This window comes from Enhydra lutris, unplaced genomic scaffold (genome assembly GCF_002288905.1).
Source record: "Enhydra lutris kenyoni isolate GAN:26980312 unplaced genomic scaffold, ASM228890v2 scaffoldscaffold5, whole genome shotgun sequence".
NCBI lineage: Eukaryota > Metazoa > Chordata > Mammalia > Carnivora > Mustelidae > Enhydra > Enhydra lutris.
In genome coordinates, this window is record NW_019154089.1 from 43,211,153 (window position 1) to 43,224,251 (window position 13,099).

General features: G+C 37.2%; 1 protein-coding gene across 1 annotated transcript in view; it reads left to right on the plus strand.

Moving 5' to 3' along the window:
- The window catches only part of LOC111141179 (hyperpolarization activated cyclic nucleotide gated potassium channel 1), a 396,704-nt gene extending 386,325 nt beyond the window's left edge, over window positions 1-10,379 (plus strand). Inside the window, exons 7-8 of the mRNA XM_022493555.1 lie at window positions 5,975-6,139; window positions 9,490-10,379. Coding sequence (XP_022349263.1) covers window positions 5,975-6,139; window positions 9,490-10,379 — 1,055 coding nt within the window. The remainder of the gene's footprint in view (window positions 1-5,974; window positions 6,140-9,489) is intronic.
- The last annotated feature ends 2,720 nt before the right edge of the window (window positions 10,380-13,099 follow it).

Below are 13,099 nucleotides of genomic sequence, written 5' to 3' on the forward strand. Positions count from 1 at the left end.
CCATGAAATATTTCAAAATACATCAATACTACAAATTTATATCTATTTAATGTTCTATTCTACTCCAAATTCCCTCGATTGCTATTCAAATCCATGTGACAGACATCTCAAGTGCTTCTACCAGCCAAGCTTGATATGCAGATTGATTTAAGCCAGATGTTACCACCTCCTATGCTATAAGAGTTGACATTTTCCTAGTTCACTAGTATAAATATAGAAAGATTACAAATACAGATACAGAAAGAAAACAAAAAAAAAGTGTTATTTCCTCTTGCACATACTATGAGACACTAGATTAGGAGCCTAAGTAATTTAGAGGAAATTAGTATTTTGATACACAGCAGAGAATTACTTTTATTTCATGATCTTGGATACAAAAAAAAGGAAGCAGCTTCTTGCTTAGGTTACTACGAGCAACCAAGTACAAATGTTCCTATAAATTCTAGAAACTCAGGTTAAACATAATACCATACAAATTTCTGTCATAAGTCCCTGGTAAGTTCCTGTGTTACTGCAATGTCAAATTCTGTTTTAGGGGTCATGGAAATATTTCTGAGTTGCAAAATTCTTGATGCCATTTATAAAATGACTTTGTATAGGTATCAGTAATGTCACTGAAATGCTTATAAAGTTAACTGATGTCTGCAAAAATAACACTGAGTAGTTGACTATATCTCATAACCTAAGGTTTATTAAAAGTGTGTCTGTCTGTGTGTGTGTGTGTGTGTGTGTGTGTGTGTGTGTGTATAGTGGTGAGTCAAATTTAATCTCCTGAAACATAACTTTTTATAATGTTGAAACTGAAAACAGTTTCCAATGTGCCTGTGGTAGGTTGCTTTACTGTCAGTTTTCCTCTTCAATAAGTGAAATAACTTACCCTGTAAAAAAAAAAAAAAAAAAAAAAAAAAACCAGGAGAATCATAGAAAATTAAAATTAATATGTCAAGTCCCCAAATACTTGTGCTCTGGATTATAATTTAGAAATTTATATCCAGCTAAAGGGACTTACTTCCAAGTAAATTTGCACTGAAATTCTTAAAACAGTGATAGCACCACTGGGAAATTCCCAGTTCAGTTCTTGAAAAGTAAATAAACAAGGAGAAGTAGGAAGATTGGAACATCAACATGGTCTAGAAAATGTGTCATAATATTCTTTTAAAAAAAACTTATATCTGTAAGATACACTTAGTTTGTTCTTTGGGATTTCAATTTTATTTCATTGTGAACTTTACTTTTTGTGTGAAGTCATCTGAGCACCCAAAAGCAAGTTAGTTTTCTACCTGTTGAGAAACAATATCATCTACGTTGAAGAAAATATTACCAAGCAGTCTAGATACTTTCTTCATTACAGATATTGCACAAAACCCACAAAGATGTGTTGTGTTGCTTAGCGAAAGCACATAAATCATTTGGCAAGTTCTGTTACAAAGGGGAGATACCTCGCAGGAAAACCAATATTACACTGTTGAAAACTTAAGAATAGAACTTAGTGTGGACCTTGGGTTCATCCACTATCATTGATGTACTCATAAGCATTTTAAAATAATTTTCTCTGGGTTCAAAACTCAAGGTTGTAGTCTCCGGGAGGGATACAACAATGTCACTGTATAATTGCTGTCTTTAAAATGTCAAACCAGTGAGGGAGATAAGTAATTTTAAGGAAACAATTAGAAAATCCAATACAAGAAAATAAAAGTAGTGACAAACTATATATCCATAATTTGTTAGGAACCTCAAGGATAGTATGAGATACAGATGAATAAAATGGCTTTTCTTTATGTTTTTTATCCAAACCCAAATCCACACACACACACACACACACACAGAAAATACACAAAAACTCTGTAACATCTGACACAGGACTCTCTTCCCTCAATAAGCAGATCTCCAAAAGAACTTAGTAATAATCAAAAATTAATTCACAGAGAAGCAGCTGCTCCACTCACATACTGAGTCTAGAAATTCATTTCATGACATCTAAGACTCCTTTCCAATCAGAAGTCTGCTTTTTTCATTGCTAAGTTGTTGGCATGTATTAATTTTGTTATTCATGGTAGAAACAAAGACTTTGGAGCTTTAAAAGGAGGGACTATTCAAAGTGATTTTCACACTGACCAGTGAGTACACCTTCACTCTGCTAATGAGTACACCTTCGTTTGTTCTGTTTCTCACTACGAGATTATTGCCAAGAATTAATGGCTGAAGAATTTTATTAAGGAAACAATAACAAACAGTTATCCAGAACTGTGATAACATAAAATTTCAGTTGTTTAAGCCAAAAATTTGTTTTAAGTATGCTGCTGGTTACTGATGAAACTTGAAGGGAAAGTAGAGGGAACTTGGAATATACATATGAAAGACTGTAGCCAGGGAAGGAGCAGATCTCCTGGCAGAACCCAAGAATGGCTCCCAGCTGAGACCCTAGGACTACAGAGAGCCAAATGAAAAGTGAGGGAGAAAACAGGGGCCCTACCCAAGACTGCATGTGATACAAAGTGTTATCTGTCCCTCACTCCACATTGCCCAGCAGCCTGTAACCAGGCATTTTATTCTCCTGAGTTTCTTCTTTGAAAGCAGGTGAAGAAGGCAGACAACTAGGACTTATTAGTGACCCTAGAGTAAAGCCTTCCCCGTTCCAGAATTTAAGGAAATAAGAGAACAAATTGCCTATCCCTTTGCTCTAAAGAGAAACTCCAAATCAACAAATTACGCCACATCACCAGATTTTTCATCCTTAAATGTGGAAGGATGTCAATGGATTACCTGAAGAAACCATTAAACATTCAAGGAAAAGCTCAGACACAGAGGCAGAAATAGTGGAGAGAAAGAATTTAGAAAACAGAAGGGCACTAAAATATATATAAAATATAAAAACAAAAGCCCGTTTCTCTTTTCACTTTCATAGTTTTATTGCAATTTATTTTACATATATGTCACCCATGTCAAGTGTACAATTTAATTTTTTTATTAAATTTACTAAATTATGAAGCCATCACCATAAATCAGGTTTAGAACATTTTCATCACCCCAGTAAGATTTCTTGGACCCATTTACCGTGAATCTCCTTTCTCACCAACTCTCCCAAGCAACCAATAATTTGTCTTTCTAGATTTGCCTTCTCTGGATACTTCATATATATGGAATCATAGAACATGTGGACTCATGTCTTGCTTCTTCCACTTATGTTTGTGAAACATACTGAGGTCTGTCCATGTTGTAGCATATTTGTGTCATTCATATTCAGAACTCTTAACACCCATCAGGAGATAGTGCACGTTACATCTATAATGAAAGAAAAGGATATAATGAGAAAGCAATAAACATAGGAAAATGGAAAGCATTTGGAAATTAAAAACGTAAGTGCCAAAACAAAACTATATGAAAAAGAACGGAAGGTAAAGTTGAGGAAACCTCCTACTGTCCTAATCACTACTAACAGGTTTGCATTCCCTCATATCTTGTTTTTTGTTTCCTACTCTGTGCACTTAGATGTTAATTTTATAACTAGTTTTTTAAATAAGTTTTGCACATCACAAAATAAAAATAATTTATATAAAGAGACATTGAAAAAATGCACATCTGCATAAAGGAGTGTTTTTCATCTGGAGCAAGGCATATTGGTAGATGTTATTATTATCCTTATGATCATTTTTATCTGACTGTAATTACAATCTTGTATCCTTTTCTCACTCAAGCTTTCATGACCATTCATGGTTATCACACTGACTTTAAAAGCTTCCCTTTTCATAAATGCCACATAGTTCATCTAGTGGCCATGTACTTGGTTGTATCTTGACTTGTTAAACATTTAGGGCATGCTCACATTTTCAGATGCTATTAAATAAATATGTATTACCATGTAAACATTGTTCTTTTTTTCCCCCATTTTATTTCATTTATTTTCAGTGTTCCAGCATTCATTGTTTATGCACCACACCCAGTGCTCCATGCAATACGTGCCCTCCATAATACCCACCACATGGCTCACCCAACCCACCCCACTCCCGTCCAAACCCTCAGTTTGTTTCTCAGAGTCCACAGTCTCTCATGGGTTGTCTCCCCCTCCGATTTCCCCCAATTCACTTCTCCACTCCATCTCCCAACATTGCTCTAATTATAGAGTATTCCTTGGGTTAGATTGTCCAGTAAAATTTCTGGGTTGAAGATTATGTATACTTTTTAAGATCTCTGTTACATCTCACTGGTTATTTTCCATGAGGTTTATAGCCTAACCATTCTACATGACAAGTTGCACAGATTTGAAAGCAACACTTAGCAGTAATGGGTTTCCCATCAGTTTACTCACCATAATGTCCCAATTATAAATTATATGATATAGCATTAGTACTTTAGTGACCAACAGGAATTTAATTGGGGGGTAGTGCTAAAAAATACTTCTTTTATTACCTTCTTTAGAGTAACCAGCAAATTCCATGATGTGATAATATGCTTTATGTTTAATATAGATTCATCTTTCTACATACACTGTTACACACAGATGCATGCATGCACACAAACGTGAACACTTCACAATATTACTTATTAAATTTACATGTTTACCAGCGTGAACAACAACATAAGTGGTTGCTTCAGTGGCATTTCCTAAAATGCTATCTTCCCAGATTGGTTCAAATGTGCTTCTTAATACTTCCAGAATACCCACAGTCTGTATTATTGTTCTTACCAGATTGCATTGAAATGAACTCTCAATTAAGAAGAAATCTTTTTTTTAAATCATCAGTATAGAAATAACAAAAAGTAGATAATATGTTTGACTCACATTTCCAGCCCTAACATCAAATGCATAATGCCTACCACATAATTTATTCACCGTGTTTATCAGCGTGAACAGAACTTACTTAAAAAGTTCAGAAAAGTGTGCATTTAGGCCTCTTTCAATAATTATTTTGCTATTATTTCCTTATGTTAGGAAATTGTGTATTAAAAAATACTTCTGCCATTTCTTTTTTCAAACTGGTTATCCTGAAACTAAATTTCTTAAAAATATTTCTAATTTTTTTAAAAAATCAAAATCTATAGAGTTTAATTAATAAATTTAGAGAAATGAAATAAAAAATTATCACTTGTAGACTCATTTAAGTTAGAAACTAAGGAAATCCAAATTTGTAAATGTTTGCTTTACTGAATTTTGGAAATCTAATTTTCCAAAAAGAATTTTTCTTAGAAATTATTGAAATAGAAAGCCTCTCTGTGAATTTGGAATATAGTTTTCTATACCCATCTCATTGGGAATGAGATCCCCCTTATGTAAGGCATGCCTGAATGCATTCCCCAAAACCTGATCGTTTTTCCTGATCATAGGACTTTCTAGGCCAGTGTGTGGGTTCACTTTGGTTTCTATCTATATCATATGATCTGCTTTTTGCCTTCCAAACTTAATAAAAATTTTGTCTGATTACAGTATCTTTTTTTTTTTTTAAGAATTTATTTATTTGTTTGACAGAGAGAAACACAGCGAGAGAGAGGGAACACAAGCAGGGGGAGTAGAGAGGGAGAAACGGGCTTCCCCTCAGAGCGGGGAGCCTAATGTGGGGCTGCATCCCAGGACCCTGGGATCATGACCTGAGCCAAAGGCAGACACTTAATGACTGAGCCACCCAGGCGCCCTGATTACAGTTTCTTCCAGTGTTCAACTCCGTTGTGGACTAATGATTCTCTTTTTTACATTTTTATTGTTATTTCAGATGGATTGGAATGAGGGCTGAAGGATAGATAACTCCATTTCAGCTTTCCATTTGAACTAAAAGATTTAACTGTTTAACAATGAATATTATTTTAAGGTTAAGTATTGTCAATTGGATATTTTTGCCAGAAGGAATTTACTGATAAAATAGGAAATGCTGCCAATCGTTGGTTGATGACACCATGAGACTTTTTTTTTTTTTTTAATTGTGGGTCTTGGTGGTCTTTGAAAGTAAATTACCAAACAAGTCTTTCTCTCTTGGTTTGATAGAGATTTGCTTGCTGACCAAGGGCCGCCGCACTGCCAGTGTTCGAGCTGATACATACTGTCGTCTTTATTCACTTTCTGTGGACAACTTCAACGAGGTCCTAGAGGAATATCCAATGATGAGGCGAGCCTTCGAGACGGTTGCCATTGACCGACTAGATCGGATAGGTACTCTCTTCCGTTTTCTACCTTTTTTGTGTACAATTTATACTTTAGTGGACTGATATATATTTGCAATCCTAAGTCCTAAATGCTATAATAGGTTGTCTATTAATTAGCATAGAACTAGCAGTTAGCTCTAGCCCTATTTCTACTCTCTAACTCTCTCATCTAAGTATTCTGGGTTTATTTAATCATCTCTATTTTTATTAGCTGCTCAATCTGATTTCCCCAGTGATGACAAAACAATTTGAATCTTCAGGTAAAAAGCAATGATAAAAATTTTAGGTAGCACTAAAATAGAACTAAAAATATAATAGCATGAGTCTACATTACAAACCAAATAATTTTACTGCAGGGTTTTTAAAAAAAAATTATCAACTTTTCATTTTTAGTTTTATATTGAGAACTGAAAACTTGTACATTTTAATTGTCTCTGTAGAAACTTCTGGAAACGTTTGTAATACAGACTCAAGCAGGAAAAGCCTTGCTAGAAGTACCTAACTTAGATGCTTTACTTTGTAAACATCAACTTATTTTACAGGCTTCTCTGCTCTCCAATAAGAATATATAAATTAGACCTTATATTAGTTACACTAGTTAAAAGATTTGAAGAATTGCTATAGTCAAGTTAGATCAGATTGGCTTGCTGTTAGTTTCCCAAGATATGCTAGAAGATTCTGATGTGAGAAGGTGTATGCATTCATTTTCTACACCTAAATCCTCTTCCCCCACCCTACCATGCTCTGCCTCTTTTCCTTGCTTACCTCTACTCCATTGTCATAACCTGAGTTTAGACATCACTTCCCTGTAGAAATCTTCTGTGACCTCCTAACCGGCTCCTAATCCTAGGCTGAGTAACCTGGGTATGTTCTCCCATCCCCCTAGGAATTTCCTCCATCACAATACTGCTTCTGTTATTGCAGTTGCTCTAAAGATGCTAAGATTTGTAAATGGAGAGATCACGTCTAATTCACTATTGCATTCGCAGTACGTAGTACACAATGAATATTCTTGAAGAGAGGTTGTAGGGAGGGATGCAGGAATCAAAGATCTCAAACGAGATGGGGCTGGGATCACTTGGAAGTAAACAAGTCCTTCATTCTTATTAAAGGTAAGGATTTTTGATTGATGTAATCTTATGTCAGCTTTTCTTCTGCACTTTGTATCTTTCCTTCTACAGAAGTGGGATGACAGATGCATTAGGCTCTGAAATTAGGTTAGGAGAAATAAAGGTAGTATTTGGACATTATCATTAGACATAACACACATATCAGAAATTCATATTGACAGTTTAGACAGATAATAGGACATAGTGTCGAGAGAGACAGTGCCCATAAAAGTGGGCATTCCTGAAAGCATCTTTATTTAATTTGAAAATAATTTACCTCTTTGTGGTATGTGAGTGCTCACGGTAGAGCTAGAGACTAATTTCTGAACACATGCGTTTTTCTGCTTAGCCAGCTAGACATTTTTAGAGAAAGTGTTAAAATCAGGATTTTTTTTATTAATTATTTTTATTAACATATAATGTATTATTTGCCCCAGGGGTACAGGTCTGTGAATCGTCAGGCTTACACACTTCACAGCACTCACCATTTCACATACCCTCCTGAATGAAAATCAGGATATTTTAATAAAGAATTTCTGTTACTCTGATCAGCTTCACTCTCATCTAACTTTTTCCAGTTAATTTTTATAAGAAAGTTTGCATGAAATGGTTTGCATTCAATAACACAGGCAATAAAATCGCTAATAAGCACCAAGCATTTGCAGTTTTGATCCTTATAAAATTCTAACAGTGCATTAAAATCTTTATTTCTCCACAAGTTCACAGATATTTACATTACAAAATGTTGACTATTCACAGGATCACAAAGAAATATTTTCCTTCATTCTGTGCTATTGCTCATATATATAGACCATATTTAGTTAAGGCAATATGCTAAATAAGCATTTATATTTATTACGGATATAGGAGCTTTTGTTCTTGAGAAAATTAGAACAGTTCTATAAGGAGGAACATTTATTTCGGCAATCATTTAAAATGATAGTTTGCCAGCATCCAAGTAAATTATAACATATATTTCCACTAAAAAGTATTCCTTCGAACTCTAACTTTATTTAGCAATATGGCAAATTCATTCATTTTCAGTTACGATATTTATCTGGGAATTATGTTATCAATGATGTCACCAAAAGTCACTAATTTTCCCCTTTCCTTGATCTAACTTTGATTCTGTCATCATCCTGCCAGAGAATGTCTACTTACTGCAAAGCACTCCAAAGACAATGGCAGGAAGGAGAGGTGTTGCTTACTGAGGTTCTAGAGGGAGCTGAGAACCTGCCATACGCGATGCCCCTTAATCCTCACCAAGACCTTTTGGAAAAGGAAGGATTATGAAGTGTTCTCAGCCTGTTGGTGCATCAAAGTCCTCTGAGGAAGTACGCTTTGAAAGGACTGAAATCTGAAATCTGGCCCCCATGTCTGGTTATTGTGGTTTAATTACTAGGGACCAGATGAAAATCAGTATTTTTCAAAGCCCCAGAGATGAGAAGACTATGAATGTCTGGTGGAGGACCCCTGGCATAGAGCACGCCTCAAAGGCAGAGACTTGCCACAAGGGCTCCTCAGATTTGCATGTGACAATCTCCTGAGCATCTCAGTAAGATGCAGCATCTCAGTCCCCACGTAGGAGGGAGCCTAACTGACTGCATTTCTAGAAGGTGCTCCCGTCACACCGATGCCTGCAGCTGGTTCGTGGTTCTTAGGAATGGTCTGCGATCTTATCTGCTGTTTTCCTTCCGCAGTCCTGTTTCTTAGTAACCAGCTTCTCTTGGGCATGGTTCCAACCTTCCTATGTCCCCTTCTCCAGATGGGTGAAATAGGATTATAAACACATCTACCGCCAAGAGTTGAGGATTAAACACAGTAAGTCTGTCTAAAGTCTTCTGTAGGGTACCTGTCACATAGTAAGTGTTCCATAGTAGTTTCCTGAAAAAAAGGTAGCTTTAAACTTAAATTTTGATTCCAGTCTCATCCTGATCCAAGTACCCTTTCTTCTCCCACTCTTCTAAGTAGCCCTCACGTCCGCTATCTCCCTCTCTCCTGTAAGATGGCTTTTGCCATCTATTACAGACTTCAACCTGACTTGCATAGAAGGTAAGATTTTCCAGAGAGATACAGGAAGCGTGAAGGGCAGGAGCCACCTTTCCGTTGGCGCCTAAAGGTGAGTATTTGGCTTTCAAGCGTCTTCCGCGAAACACTGGCGTACTTGGGTTTCCAGGAGCCACTCTCCCCTGGGCTCGTCTTCCGTCCTCTGCAGCTTTCTAAGTGGCTCTGTTTGTTCCGCTGACAGGAAAGAAAAATTCCATTCTTCTGCAGAAGTTCCAGAAGGATCTGAACACTGGCGTTTTCAACAATCAGGAGAACGAGATCCTGAAGCAGATAGTGAAGCACGACCGGGAGATGGTGCAGGCGATCGCTCCGATCAATTACCCCCAGATGACAGCCCTGAATTCCACCTCTTCCACCACGACTCCGACCTCCCGCATGAGGACACAGTCTCCGCCGGTGTACACAGCGACCAGTCTGTCCCACAGCAACCTGCATTCCCCCAGCCCCAGCACGCAGACCCCCCAGCCGTCCGCCATCCTCTCGCCCTGCTCCTACACCACCGCGGTCTGCAGCCCTCCCGTACAGAGCCCGCTGGCCACTCGAACTTTCCACTATGCCTCCCCCACTGCGTCCCAGCTGTCCCTCACGCAGCAGCAGCAGCAGCAGCAGCAGCAGCTCCAGCAGCCCCCGCCCCCGCAGCCCCCGCAGCCGCCCCCGCAGCCGCAGACGCCCGGCAGCTCCACGCCGAAAAACGAAGTGCACAGGAGCACGCAGGCGCTGCACAACGCCAGCCTGACCCGGGAAGTCAGGCCCCTGTCGGCCTCGCAGCCCTCGCTGCCCCATGAGGTTTCCACTCTCATTTCCAGACCTCATCCCACTGTGGGCGAGTCCCTGGCCTCCATCCCTCAGCCCGTGACCGCCGTTCACGGCCCGGGCCTGCAGGCGGGGGGCAGGGGCACCGTCCCCCCGCGAGTCACCCTGTTCCGACAGATGTCCTCGGGAGCCATTCCCCCTAACCGAGGAGCCCCTCCCGCACCCCCTCCACCAGCAGCTGCTCTTCCGAGAGAGTCTTCCTCAGTCTTAACTACAGACCCAGAGGCAGAAAAGCCACGATTTGCTTCAAATTTATGATCCCTGCTGATTGTCAAAGCAGAAAGAAATACTCTAATAAACTGAGAATCTCCTCAGATCTTATTTTATTCTATCTCCTGATAGATTCCTATAGCCTACTATGAAGAGATATTTTAGACAGCTCTGGCCTACATGCAAAATGTACAATATATAAATATATATCTACTATTAAATATCTATCTAAATTCCCAAGAGAAGTTCAAAAGACCTGTTTAGCATTCAGTGTTATATGTCTTCCTTTCTTTAAATCATTAAAGGATTTAAAATGTTGTTGTAAGATCATTTATTTTTAACCTACTTTTACTGAATTCCTTTGATATGTATGTATTTCTCTACTTTATGAAGAGTTCTTGGATTCAGTGGAAACAAAACTCTGATTTTAAAAGGCAACTCAAGTGAGCTACTGAATAGCACCAACCAAAACTTCTTTCATGAGCTGTGTTTCTGCATCTAAATTGTTAATCATTAGTTATGGAGATTAAATAGCAAGTCCCATTTTATAGATCCAAATTGTATTTTGGTGCTTTCAATTTTGAATTAGGTTACAGAATACACGGTGTGCTTGGCCACAGTTGGAGACTAACATTGCCACCATTAGGAATATCTCTAACTTCAAACATGTTCATTGACCTTTCAGAACGCTGAGGGGATATTTGTCTTCATGTGTTATTGGACTTTTACCAAGACTCAATGTTAGTTGTAAATAACTTTTTCAACCCAAATAAAAATAGCTATTCTGTGCTGTATGAAGGTAAAAGTCATCACTTAAGAATTTAGTTTTATTGCTTCACTTCAAAACTTAGAGTTTGAAATTTTACAAAACCTAATTGTGACAGTTATTCAACTGTAATGCAATGGCTTGAAACCTACAATATTATTTTAACCTGCAATGTTTTATGCAAAACTGTATGCTCAATTCTACAGATTGCTTGTATTACACCAAAAATCATTACTTTTCTTCCTTCTTGCCATAACCAAGCATCTGAAAATAGTCCCTGCATGCTTTTTGGGGGAAAAAAAAAATAGGTTCAGATCAGTCACTGTAGGGAGAGGCTTCCAGTATTTCTCATTTCTAGAAAAGTATAACCACTCATTAATTGCCTATCTTAAAATTCCTGTAAGGCTGACTTGGATCTCTGACTTAAGTCTAGAAGTGAGGTTTTCACTTTCATTTAATATTATTACTATTATTACTATTATTTAAGTAATGATTTGTAAACCACAGCTTGATTGGAGTTGCCAGTGTGTTCTGTGTCTTCACTGTTGGTAGTTGGTAGTTTACCCTGGTGTTCATTTAAAATAACTAAGTACACAATAGCATCATGTCTGGGAACACACGCTTTGTTCTATGTGTATTGTAATAAAATGGTTAGTAAATCTTAAGGCATGTGATGACTAACATAGCCCTTAGATAGGAGATTCGTTACTCAGAATGTGCTGGAAATTGTATGGATGTGATGACAGAAAGCAGGGGGCAAACTGAATGTGAGCACTGTTTGTTTGTCTGTTTCCTTAACTCTCCATGATCTGTGAACATCCGCTTCTTCTCAGAGAAGTCCCTTAGTAATCATTTGTGCCTAATGCATCCCACAAATGTGGTGGATGACTGGAACACAATTGGAAGATTCCTAATAACCAACTTCTGTAAATAACCCAAGTTAAAGAGAATGACCTAAAATGGAGGTCTTCAGTATCTTTGACACTGGCGATGCATTTAAGAAGAACTTAACAAAGATCACACATTAAACGGGGCAGGGCCTCCAGACAGACTTGAGGACAGAAAACAAAACAAAAAGCAAAAACTCTAAAATGGATCCATGCTGCCTGTTATGCCTTTTATGGATATAATACCTATACTACCAAAATGAGTTGTTATGTTTCCTTTCTAACAGACCCCAGCTTGTGTGGAAGTAATCAACTATGCTAGTCAATGTAATGTCATTAACATGCTGGTGATATCTGATGGCATGTCAGGAATGGTGTAAGAAGGGGATTGTTCAGTCTACCCAGAGCCTATGGGAAAGCTGCAAGACCATTTACATATCAATACAAAACTCCTTTATTTTATTAAAATATTGAGAATTAACTTCAATTTATTAAGATCATGTATTGGTCCTTTAAATTATTAAAGGTTTACATTTGATAGCACTAATGGGTTTGGTAGTGAAATATTTTTATATATAAATTTTTGGTTTTTTATTTTGAGCACTATTGGGAAACACAAGCAAAATTGAATTGCATGGTCTTTCAGTGCAACCATAAAATTTTTATTCACTTTGTAACAGAATGGACAAAAAACTAAGGTTTATATGTTAAACTAAAAAAAAATGGTACAAGGTAAATTATATACATATATATGTATGAATATAAATGCTTAGGTTAAGAAAAAAATTGACTCACATTCCTGTAATATAAAAGTCCATTGCTAGTTGAAAAGTGACCTCTTTTCTCTGTACATAGTTAAGCCCATAAGTATGGAGTTTTAATCTGTACAGAAAGAAATGTATTATTGAAAAGATTGGTCTTTCTGCTGCTGGGAAAATAGTAGAAAAGCTGATTCTTACAACAACTGTATGATCAGGGACGAATTAGAGTATTTCTTTTGTCTTTGCTCAAAGCCATACATATATAAATATATATAAAGATTATTAATAAATTCAATAGAAAATAAACTAATATCATGAATATTTTATTTTATCAATATACTCTAATCCAATGTT